At 42.2% G+C, this 12978-nt stretch overlaps 1 protein-coding gene across 4 annotated transcripts in view; it reads right to left on the bottom strand.

Annotated features, from left to right (window-relative positions):
* The window catches only part of ARHGEF10 (Rho guanine nucleotide exchange factor 10), a 272411-nt gene that overhangs the window by 246315 nt on the left and 13118 nt on the right, over nt 1-12978 (bottom strand). For all 4 annotated transcript variants that reach the window (XM_019520609.1, XM_019520611.1, XM_019520610.1 and 1 more), the window contains exon 2: nt 418-505. In XM_019520609.1, coding sequence (XP_019376154.1) covers nt 418-457 — 40 coding nt within the window. In that variant the 5' untranslated portion in view covers nt 458-505. The remainder of the gene's footprint in view (nt 1-417; nt 506-12978) is intronic.

A 12978-nucleotide genomic window follows, 5' to 3' on the forward strand; every position in this document is an offset into this window, starting at 1 on the left:
GATCATCTTACTTCTAAGAAGAATACAAACAAGAAGTAAAAAGCATACCCAAACTAAGCAAGCACAGACATTTCTGAATATGCTTAGTAAATAACTGTGCATCACTAAACAGCAACTGACTTATAAAATTGGGAGACTACTGAAAAAAAATAAGTTTCCAGCTTAATTCAGTGCCCACTGAAGTTACTGGAAAGTATATCACTGACAATTATAGGCAAGAATCAAGTCTTAGGCATAATTCCTGAAGGACAATTCACTAGTAAGGGTTAAAGAAACAAAACACAAAATGTTCCTGAAGATAATACCAAGTACAACCAAAACACCTGGAAAAAAAACAGAGGTCATACTAAGGTTCCTGATAGGAAAGGTGATGCATCCATTCAGCTGAAAGTGATTAAAAGCAGGCTACTCAATTACCTTCAGGTGATGGGGGAGGAGGAAATTCGTCCGTGTCCATGCTACTGTATTCACAAATGCTCTGGTCACTTTAACAGAAATGAAACCCCTACAAAAAAAGAACATTTAAAAAAAATAAGCATCATATCCACATTTTCAGGCTCTGATTTTAATTATAGCAAGGTCTTCTTTCACTGGATAACTTAACTTCTTTGACAAAAAAAAAGTACATATGGGCCTTAATTTCAGAAGACATTTACTGATATTTTCTTTTTTCTAAAGAGATTATCTCCCATTTGGGTACTTACAGTAAAAGGTCAAATGTTCAAACTGTTCTATACCCAGCTGCTCCCATTGTGATGCAGATGTCCAGAATATCAAAAGGAGCTCACTTCAGTGCCTACACAGGACATGAACTCCTTTTGGTAATGCAACGTGTGTGTGCTGGGACAAGTGGAATTCTAGAACGCCCACTGGTCATCCTAATGCATTTTCCATTTGGCAGTTAAGAAGGAGAAATTACCAAGTCCTAGTAGCAAGGAGTTAACTACTGGTAGCATGTTCATTAACCCAGTGCTGAGGTATCTTTCCCTTGCAACAAATAATTCACTTTTGTTAGCCTCGCAGTAATAATTTGCAGAACAGCACAGAGATCCTTTTGTTCACTTTGAAAAATAACAGTCCAAGTAGTAAAATGCAATGATTGTCCTTCCCAAGCTTCTGCTGAAGTTCTTTTTGTTAAATTTAGGGTAGAAATGAGAAACAGGTTTAGCTAAAAAAAAAAATTCTAATCAAACACACCCTTTAAAATCTTTTTTTTTTTCCTAGAAAGGTTGAGAATCTTGTTTAGGTTCTGTCCTCTACTTACAGGAAGAGTGGAAAAACAATCGTTTCTCAGCTTCCAGTTCCCAACTTTGGCTTACAGAGAAAGCCAAGCTTCACCCCCCACACCCCACCCCCTTATGCAGTACAGACAACTAATCACTTGAGTAGGCCAGCATTAAAGTGAAAATGGACTCTCTGCAACACCACACATGTTGACCTAGAGTACATACTAGGACCACATCCAGATGAGCACAGCCATGTGCTATGCGGTGCTGCAGACGTGTCTGTGGTGCCACACACCGCACGTTCTGTTGTTCTCCTCACTGCAAGGGAGCAGCACAGTCAAAAAAACTCTTAGGGGAAAAAAAAAAAAAAGTGGAGCGGCACATGCGGTGGCAGCGTACGACACATGAAGCCAGAGCCTGGCCAGCCAGAGCAACACTCAGCTGCCAGCCAGGTTCCACACAGCAGGATCGCCACTGCTACAGCCCTGGGAGGCCCTCAGGACCCCAGGTAAGGTTGCTGCTGGGGCCAGTACTGGACTGTCCCCAGCCTCCCCTACCCCACCTGGACTAACTTGCCACACACCAGAGCACACATAGCACAGGCATTCCTTGGGGACAACTAGCAGTGGCACAAGGTGCATCATCACTAGTTGTCCCCGAGGAACCAAACGTCCATGCACATCTGCATGCAGCCTAGGGGCATGTCCTCACATGCAAAAAAAGTACACACCCCTGCACTTGGGCTTTGGTGCAGGGCAAAATGCCCCACTTCAGGGAAACTGCTGTTTCCTCACTCCTCCCAGCTCCCAGTGTGCTGCAGGAGCCAGGGCAGAACTAGAGGAGGGGTGACACTCTGGCCGGAAGTTAGAGCATCTCCCGGAAGGACCAAGCCTCCGTGTCTGCCAGTTGGTGGTCCTGTGGCACATGCCATGACATTTTTATCATGGCAGGAGCAGGGGATGGAGGAAGGGGTGTTTGGCTGCTGGGATTTCTTGGTAGCAAATTTTGCCCACAAACTGAAAATCTGTAGTGCATATCACATTTTAACGTGCCAGGCATGTGGTGTGGCACCACAAAGCAGTTTGCAGAGCCATAAACCGCACATGCCTGCACCTCTGGATCCAGCCTAGGAGTGAAAAATACCAGAATCCAGGAAGTCCTTTCCTTATGACAGTATTTTGTAGAAGTAACACAGTAGTATGCAGATGGTCTAGCAAATGTTCAACAATACTACGTATTGTACAAATGTGAAGAAAAAAAAAAAAAAAAAAAAAAGGAGACAGCTCTGACCTGACTACCTCCCAGCCTAAGTAGACAAGGAAGTCAAAGGACAGAATGCAAACAGGGGGAAGCAGAAGTGAAGCAATTTTCCAAAGGTTACCCAAGTCAGTGGCAGAGCTAGCACTGGAATCTAGGTTTCCCAAGTCCCCATCTTGCATGGACTATTACCAGGTTTCTTCCTCCCCACTCCCCACCCACTGCCCCCAAAACACAAACACCAAGGCAGTGAAGGAGGAAAGGATTTCACAGGATTTATACCATCCCACAAAGCACTCAGATTGTTGGAGAAAAAATGATTCCACAGTGTATCTGGTGGAAAATGGTGGAATCCAAGGACCCAGTGAAGAAATATTGGTCCCTCTGACTTAGTCAATTGTTCTTAATAGAAAGGAATGTGAATAATTAAAGCAAGCTCTGGGAGAAGGAGGAACCTTTCCAGTTAACTCCCTCCCATCAAACATATCTATGGAATGCTCATGTTATTGCAGTGAGAGGTCTGATTTAGAAGGGAGAGTGATGGTTTTGGTGATAGAGTCCCAATGTGTTCTGATAATTTTAGATACACATTCACTTTTCTGAACACTCTTCTGAACAGCTTTGGATTTACTAATCTTAATTAAAGAGGAACTGTTTCATTTTATTTCTCATCAGCTCTCCTAAAACCTCTCCCAAACCAATATATTTCAGATGAGCTGAAACACATTCCTACCTGTCACCTGCAAAATGTCAAGAACACATTTTACTCTACCAAAATTACCATACAAAATAAACTAAATATAGTTAGTAGAGTTAGTCATTTTCCATATCTTTTAAAACTCAATGAATCAACTGAACCAACATTTCTCAAACTAGAAGATGGAATTACTAGTTATACCTTGACATTAAACTACTCCTGATTTTTCCCATAACAACAACAACACTCATCATCTTTGAAAAGCCATCTAAAAAGCATCCAAATAACTGTGCTCTTTTTCAAATGTTGTAAATGTGCATTTTAAAAGTGATTGTACCATTTGCTGCCTTGAAATCTAATCACTGGGCCACATTTGACCTTAAATAACCTGGTATAGTTATTCATAAAGAGGTACAAGAAAAGGTACAGTGGCTTATGGAAAGATGCTTTGTAACTTCACCTTTGCATTAAATTCAACTTTTATCTTGCAGTGATATGATTTTTGAGTGCTTTTTGGCCTTCAGATATTAATCCTGATGTCCCAATCACAATCAGAAGACAGAGCAAGTGTATTTGGGGTTCCAAAGGCATCCTCTGCAGAAATACGATCTCTCCCCCCTATCAAATACCATAAAATAGTATGATGCATAAATAGGATGTCCTTTAGGGTTAGATTATACTATTAGAGCTAGTAGGTCCTAATTCTAAGGAATACTAGCTGTGTTAAGGTTAGCTAATGCTAGTGATTAGTCACACATTCCAGCTTAACACCTTCTCTAATGTACACTGCTCAAATATGCAGATAGAGGGTTGGTAAGCAGGGGTGTGGCTAGGGCTGAAAGGCTGCTCCACACCTGGCCTGCTCACTGGCTCTCTAGTCACGGTATAGGCAGGGGAGGAAGAGGAGAAGGATGGGCCTCCTTGTGCTGCTTGGATCCCCCCGATCACCCCACAGCCCCCAATTCACCCTCAACCTCCCTCTCCACCCTATGATTAGGCCCTCTACCCCTGGATCACCCCCCTTCCCTCCCAACCCCGCTCTGACTGCTGCCCTGCCAACCAGATCACCCACTGGGTGGGGCATCAGAGGCAGGCATGGAAAGGGTTCCCTTCCCTGCCTAGTCCCAAGCTCCCTGCTGCTCATGCCACCTCCTCCCACCTAGATCCAGCCTCCCACTGGGCTCTGCATCTTTCTGACAGCTCCCTTCCCCCACCTTGACCACTTCTTCACTGCCTAGCAGCTCCTTACCTACCCTCCCCCTCCCCTTCACTTCACTTGCAAGGCCTGACAGAGGCTGGATCTGGTTGTGCAGAAACCCCAGGAGCAGGAAGATAAGGGAACCACCCCTCCCCCACTAGCACAGCTCAAAGATGATCCTCACCCAAAATGGCATAACCTTAAGGTGCATAGTGGGTTTCCTTCTATTCCTGCTCCTGGGGGCCCTATACAATCAGATCCAGCACTTGTTAATGAGCCTTAATTTGTGATGATCATTCAAATTTTAAGTGCTCTTAACCTGATCTAATCATAATATATAAGCTTACAAAGCCAAAAGCAACATCCTGTACAACAGAAGAGGAATACCGAGGGGAAGTTTTCACTACTCTTCTGAGAGACAGGGGGATGGATTCAAATCAAAAAACTTACAAGTCAGATCATAAGCTGAATACTGGCCCGTGTGGTCTTGTGAGGGGAAAGGAAGCCAGAATCATACTGTGTGCATAGGTGCATCACTAGCAAATCAAAATAAGTTATTTTCCCTACTTTATTTGCCACTAGTACAGCCTCACCCAGGCTACTTTGTCCAGTTTTTGGGGAAAGCACTTCAAGAAAAATACGAATAGATTAGAAACAGCCTAGCAAAGAGGAACATATATTACTGAAGAAGAAACTAGTTCTTTCAATCTGATTAAATAATTGTAAGGGAGAATTTGATAACAGTCTCCAAAGACCCAAAGGGTGGTTCTATGGAGGATAGAAATAGGCTATTATCTGTGGCCTTCACAGACAAGACAAGGAGCAACAGTCTTATGTTGCAGCAAGGTAAATTTAGGGTATAGATTAGGAAGAACCTTCTTACTCCAAAGGTTAAGCACTGAAACAAGCTACTAAAAGGTTATGGAATCTCCTTTCTTGGACACAATTTTTTAAAACAAATTAGGCAGACACTTGACTAGAATGGCTTGGTCAGGAGGAATCATCTTGCCTCAGCCAGGGAGTTAGAGTAGATGGCTTCCAGACCCTACTTCTACCCTACTATTCTATGATTCCATAAATTACCTTTTAGTCATAATCTAATTCAGAATGCTGAACTATTTCACTTAAATTAGTAATTTTAATCTAATTCTCCATTTTCTTACAAAAAGAAAAGTTGTCTCAATAGTTAGTAAAAAGTACTCTAAGTGATACCAACATATCTCTATACACAGTTTTTTAAACAATTATATATGCTAAGAAATTCATACAGATCCTTACTTTTTCTCATCACCATAAATGTCATGGAAATATAAAGCTGGAAAGAACTTCAAGAGATCTTTTAGCCCTTTCTCCTTCCCATATCAAAATTTAGAACTCAGACTACTATATTCTCTCATAACTGATTCAGTAAGCATAAGAGAAAAATAAGCTTTTCTCTTTTTCTGCTCACAATTGGTTTCGCAGCTGGGCACAAACTAGTTATTGAACCAAACTCAGGGAACCAACAGAAATGAAAAAAATACACTTTATATTATTTGACAATGTTATGGATGTTAGAAGCTGGTTTAGCATTTTTAAATGCTATTTCTAGCTGCTTGGCCAGTGACTTCCACCTATTCAGCAGTGCAACTTCCTTTCATATGTCACTGACAAACCTGTGCCATTTATCTTAATTCAAGCTTTTAATTATTTTAATATGAAAAATAGGTATGTTTATATAAAGAAAAATATTAATATTTAAAAAAAAAAAATTCAGGCTGACAGAGTGACCTGTAAATAAGCAGAATGATTTGAGACAAAGTGGAACCAGGAAACTACCAGGATTACTTAAAGCAATAGGATGCCAGAAGGATTTCCAAGGGTAGCTTCTCACTATCCCACAGGGACAGCTTCCCCACTGCATTACCCTTGACCCTGAAAAATACCAATTCTGGATCATTTTTCAAAGATACATAGCACTCCAACGTCCCATGGGGAGGAGGGGCAGAAAGAGGGAGGGGAGAAAAAGAGGAAGGGCAGGGGGGAAAGGACACAAGCTCTTATCAGGACTAAATAATTAAATTTGTGAAAAAGATCCGTCTCCTGGCATTGTAAAACCCTGCTACCATGTACCCAGTAGTAGAATTTACCTCACAACAGCTGCACATGAACTTATCCCACCGCTTAACAACATTTTTCTAGCTTTTGGATAACCTGAGCTATAAAAATAATCAATGGGCTACGGCTGGTGCTCAGTCCAGTACTTTTCAACATCTTTATTAATGATTTGGATGCGGGGGTGAAGAGCTCACTGGCCAAGTTTGTGGCTGACACCAAGTTATGGGGGAGTGGGGTAGTCACGCGTGAAGATAAGATACAGCTACAGACAGACCTAGACAAGCTAGCAAGTTGGGCAAATCAGAATCTGATGAAGTTCAACATCAAGAACTGTAAAGTGCTCCACCTCGGGACGAGCAACCCCCAACACACCTACAGGCTTGGTGGCACCAAACTGACTAGCACCACAAATGAAAGGTAATAATAGACCACAGTATGAATATGAGCAATGTTGTAGCCAGTAGGGCCAATAATACTTTGGCATGTATCAATCAATGCATCTCCAGCAAAACTGAGGAGATTCTTCCACTCTACTTGGCACTGGTGAAACCACAGCTGGAGTTATGCATCCAGTTCTGGGCACCACACTTTAAACAAGGATGTGGACAAGCTTGAGAGAGTCCAATGAAGACCCAATCGTATGATCAGAGTCTTAAAAGACAAGCCATATGAGGATAGGCTGAGAGATCTGGGACTCTTCAGCCTGAGGAAAAGAAGGCTGAGAAGGGACCTGGTAGCAGGTTACCACTAGACTAAGGGAGTACATCAAGGGCTCAGTAAGCCACTGTTCACCAGGGCACCCAAGGGGAAAAACCAGGAGTAATGGCCACAAACTCCTAGAAGATCGATTCAGGCTCAACTTTAGGAAAAGCTTCACAGTCAGGGTGTCCAGACTGTGGAATACACTCCCTCCAGAGGTGGTACAGTCACCAACCCTGAAAACCCAACATACAGATGACACACACCTATCCCTTCACAGACTATTCCATGTCCAAGTGCCAATTTCTAGCTTAACAAAATGGAGAATTTCTAAACATTAGAGAACTAAAAAAAGACCGTCTTACATACTCTACCACTGTTACTTTAAGAAAATGTATGTATGTATGAATCACAGTTTAAATTAATCTTAATGTCTAGGAAAGACAAGTTGGTGACATTTCCTAAGAAAAGATAAATCAGAAAGTTTTTCTGTTTTATCTTAAAGAACCATGACTGCTCGGAAGATGGTGCCCACAAACTTTAGGAACAACTGTTGCAAGAAGTCCAGTAGGGAAAATTTTAAAAAATATCACAGAACATAAGAAGGGCTATATTGGTCTATCTAACTCAGTATCCTGTCTCCAAGTGTGAAAGGAGTGGATACTTTAGAGAGAAGCACTGAACCAGATATCTCTAGAGTGATCCCCTTTTCAATATCTTCCCTAGCATCCACCATCAGGGATGCCAGAGGAAATATCTTCAACTGTCCTAGTCAACAGCTACTAATAGATCCATCATCCATGAATCAGTCTAAGGCCTTTCTGAACCTGGCTAATATATATCCTTGCTCTTGCAAGAGCAATATTATTCTTATTGTCAATAACTGAAAATGCATACTAGCAGGAAGCCTTTAAATTACTAAGACCATCATACTATTTCCCCAGCAGACATTCTTTGATCAAGCCTCTTTCTGAGTCAGAATATGAACGTGCAATGCAATCTGTGCAAGGAAAAAAAAAAAAAATCAATGAAGCACTGTGTTTTGCAGTATTTACAGATAAATAGACAAATGTGTGGGGAGAAGGAATCATACACTTTGTGAAGACAACACCTCAGCCAGTTGTTTTTACAGAAGCATTGAAAGAGGAGAGAACAGGCATACTGCAGAGTATATCAGCAGTAAAATATGTCAAGTCCTACAGAAGATTGGGAGTGGTAAGGTGTTTGCTTTGCTGCCTGACAAGGCAAGTAACATGAAAGCAGCATGGGAAATCATACTGGATAAATATTCACATATTACTGCAATAGGATGTGCGTCCCATGTTCTAAACTTGTCTCTAAATAACATCACGAAGTTGGATACTCTGTAAAAGATCTACAGAAGAGCAAAAGAAGTTCTAAAACATGTAAATGCTACTCATATTGTAGCTGCAGTCTTTACAAAGAAGCAGGAAGAAAAGAATGCAAAGAATAAAATAGTGACCCTCAAAATTCTGTAGTAAACTAAATGGAGTGGAGTGGTGATCTCATTTGAAAGTTTACTAAGAAACAATGAAGCTCTTTAAGATCCTCATTTATTACTGTTTCTTGAAGTACCAGAAGTGCAAGGAACACTGTACTTGATGAGGATGCCTTCTGGGTTCTGCTGCAGAACTCCCTGAAGGTTCTAAAGCCAATATCTTCAGCAATCGCTGCATCTGAATCAGACTGTGCACTTTCGTCAGACATTGCTTACCAAATGGCCCAGATAAAATCAACTGCTTTTGAGAATCTAAGTGTATCTATGCTCACAAGTACAGAAGAAAGAAAAGTGAAAAACTTTATTAACAGACAAGAAGAATTTTGTTGCCAATCAATTCATGCTGCTGCAAACCTCTTGGATCCAAGATTCAAAGGCAGAAATGTTAGTGATGATAGCACTGCTACTATTTGACTGGATTACAAAACACACAACACGCTTAGGACTCAACGTTGGAAAGGTATTTTCAAATGTTGCAGATTACAGAACATCTTCATGTATTTGGTCCAGAAGTGCAGTCTGGAATTCTGCCAAACATATCCATCCTGCAACATGGTGGCAAGGCCTTTACATGACACTGCCTCTGACTCCTCTTGCTTCTTGCCTGCTTCAGATTCCTCCGTCTTCTGCAGCATGTGAAAGAAACTGGTCTATGTTTGGAAATGATCACACCAAAATAAGAAATAAACTAACATGAGTAGAGAAGCTTGTCTCAATCCAGCCAAACCGTTAGTGTTCAGAAGTCCATGAAGATGATAAGAATGAAGGATCAGAAGCAGCAAAAACTGTTGATAGTGGTAGCTTATAAAATGGGACTGATTAAACAAAGTTTCGTGTAGCAACTGATTTCAGGCCTCTAAACACAGCCCAACTGGAGTGGACATGACCTTGTCTCATTCCCAGCACAGCACCTGGCAGCATCAGGCAGGAGAGGGGACATGGGAGGGGGTTGGATAGACAGCACAGAGAGGGAAGGGATAGAAAAATGACTCTGAGCAGCAAGGGGAAGATAGTAGGGGAAATGCTTGCCTTTCATAGGTCTTTAACAGGGTGGCAGAGCAGCAGCTGAGGGGTTGCCTGCCCCAGTGTGGGCCAGGGCAGGGGAAGGAGGCACAGAACAGCTGAGCAACCCCTGCAACCGCACCCCCTTTTGCCAAAACCTGGATCCGTATCTGCAGCCACCCCTGCAGTGCTGCACCCCCTCTTCACAAAATCCTGGATCCGCCCCTGAAGACTTCTATCATATCCCCTCACTGTCTTTTTTCCAAACTGAGAGTCCAAGCCTTTTCAGTCTCTCCTAGCATGGCAACAGTTTCACATCCCTGATCAATCATTGTGGTTGTCCTTCTCAGTACCTTTTCCAATGCCACTACATCTTTTTTGAATTGCAGAGACCACAACTACACATGCTATTCCAGATGTAGGTGCATCAAAGATTTGTTTAATGGCATGGCAATGTTCTCCATTTGGTTTAATTCCCTTCCTAAATAATACCCAACATTTTATTGGCTCTTTTTCATCATTGCTCCATATTGTTTTTAGAAGTGTCTGTATCAGCTCAATAGCTGCTTACAGACAAGGGAGGAAAAAAATCCCAGCACTTTACTTTTAGGTCAGCACACCCAGGGGCATGTGCTGTGCTTAGCATGGAAGAGGAATTGCATCAGTTTGAACTGGCTTTCAGCATCTGTATAGTTTGCACGCTTCAGCGGGGCTTTTTGGCGCTTTTATCTAATAGTTGACTGAATCAGCTATTAGATAAAACCACCAAAAAGCCCCACTGAAGCATGCAAGCTATACACATGCTGCAAACCAAGTTAAACTGAAATCATTCCTTTTCCAGTAAAGCGCTGTTTTTGGGAGGGTCCCCCATATCTGTCAGCACCCAATAACTCCAAGTTCTCTTTCCCCAAGTTGTAACAGTTAGCTTGGAACCCAGCATTGTGTATGTCTAGTTGAGGTTAGTTTTCCCCATGTGCATTACCTTGTACTTGTCAACATGAAAATTCATCTGAAGCTGTTATTTCCACTTACTCAGCTAAGTGAGACCTTTCTGCAGCTTCTCTTCATCATCTTCTATTGGGCTACCTGGAATAATTCGGTATCATCTGCAAACTGGATGTGCATAGTGAAATCTCTGATGAAAACAGTGAATAAAATTGTGCCCAGCACAGATCCCCAAGGGACCCCACTTTTGACTTCCCTCCATACTGACAAGCAGTCTTTTGGTTATTTCACCCTACTTTTTGCTTTCCATCTTTTAACCATTTGTCAATCCAGGAAACTATCTTCCCTCCAATTCCATAACACTACAGGGTTTTTGTTTTGTTTTGTTTTTTAAAGCCTTTGGAGAAGAACCTTGTTGAATGCTTTTTGAAAGTCAAATATATTGTCAGTTGGATCTCCATTGTCTGGGTGTTTTTTAACACCCTCACATGACTCTAGCAGAGAGGGGAGGCAGGATTTCCCTTTACAAAAACCATGCTGACTCTTCCCCAGGATATCAAAAAAGCCACCATGTCCATTCTGACCATGGCCTGGTTCAGGCAACTATAGAGCTGTCTTGGAAACTTGCTGTGTAGATTTCCCTTTTTTAATTTTTAAAGTTGGCCTTGCTGCATAGATAAAATTAAAATTGGAAGAACAATTTGTTCTTTATGGCTGCATCCAGACAAGCGTGGACACGCAGTATGTGGCACCACAGACCCATCTGCGGTGGGACACACCACACATACAGGCATTCCCCACACTGCTACCTTGCAGCACAGGGTTGTATTTTGACCCCAGATGATCCTGGGGTGAAAAAAACCCAAAAAACACAGGCTAAAAAAAGTGGGGTGACACATGGCAGCAGCACACGCTGCCCAAAACCAGAGACTGACCGGCCAGAGTCACACTCCAGCTTCTGGCCAGGCTACAGCTCCCCAAGGCCCCCAGGTAAGGCTTCTGGAGCCAGCACAGTTGGTGGCCCCTGCCTCCCCTACCCCACCCAAGGTAACTTGCTGCACAGCAGAGCGCGCATGGCATGAGTGTTCCCTAGGAACAAGTAGGAGATGTGCCACTGCTACTTGTCCCCAGAGAAACAAACATTCATGCTTATCAGGACACAGCCTTTGGGGCTGTTCTTATGAATTACAAGTTGTGTATTTTGGAAACTTTCACTTACAAAAAAGAATGTCTACAAAGCATGAACGAGGCAGTCAGATTGCAGCAGCTTTTTACCACAGCTGGAACCCAATATGGAGGTTGTGCCAAGAATGATTCACAAGATATTCATTTTTTTAAATTGCCTTTAAACAGCATCTATCATATTGTGCAGGGGTTTTTTATATTCTTTAATATTTGCACACTATTTAGTAATATTATGAAATCACTCTATGAGCAATCCCCAACTATCAGAATACATGGAATATCTAGAGAACAAACATTTTTCAGGGATAAAATATATGTAAACCATGCATCTGAAAAGCTGTTTATTCTGTCAACCTTTCACATTACATAGCATCTTGCATTACAGCCATGAACAAAAAACAATGCATGTATGCTCTGCTCCAAAAGCAGACTGGGAACTAAACCAAAATATTTAGATTCCCTTCATTATGCTTCACCTTTCATTCAAGGGGATATTTATCTGCAGCAACCTGACCCCTTCCACAGATTCTTTCCCAGTGCATGAGATGAGCTGAGTGCTGCATGGTGAAGGGAAGGAAGGATCTAGACTTTCACCAAATACCGGCTTATTTGTACAGGAAATGGAAAAGCAAACTCACAATCATTGTTCTCTTAGGCATGGCTATTCACCGTGCAGGTCAAAAGGGCTTGAGATTCCAGAGTATTTCTATTCCTTTATTCTCCTGTACACCTAGATCAGCAATTCTTAACCTGAGATGCTGTGAAAACCTTTGAAGAGTCCTGGGAGATATTAGTAGGTAATTGAGGTACACAGAAACAAGCAGATAAGCACAGGCTCAGTTTGTCCCTACCTGGCCAGTCCTCCACCCCATCCCCTCTGTGAAGAAGTAAGCACTATAATCAACAACAGGGGTGGGCAATTATTTTGGGTGGAGGGCCACTTACTGAGTTTCGGCAAGCTCTTGAGGGCCACATGGGTAGCCCTGCACCTTGACAGGGGCCCCACCCACTAGTCACCATCTTGTGACCAGAAGTTCTGCCCTCTAACCCCTGACCTTTGCCACCAGAAGTCCCCTTGCCCCAAAAAGTACTCTAATAAGAACCAGAAAAATATCAAATTATATTCTTAAAAAAAAAAAAAAAAAATTAATTC

Source organism: Gavialis gangeticus, unplaced genomic scaffold (assembly GCF_001723915.1).
Source record: "Gavialis gangeticus isolate Ggan-Ray unplaced genomic scaffold, GavGan_comp1, whole genome shotgun sequence".
In the NCBI taxonomy this organism is placed as follows: Eukaryota; Metazoa; Chordata; order Crocodylia; family Gavialidae; genus Gavialis; species Gavialis gangeticus.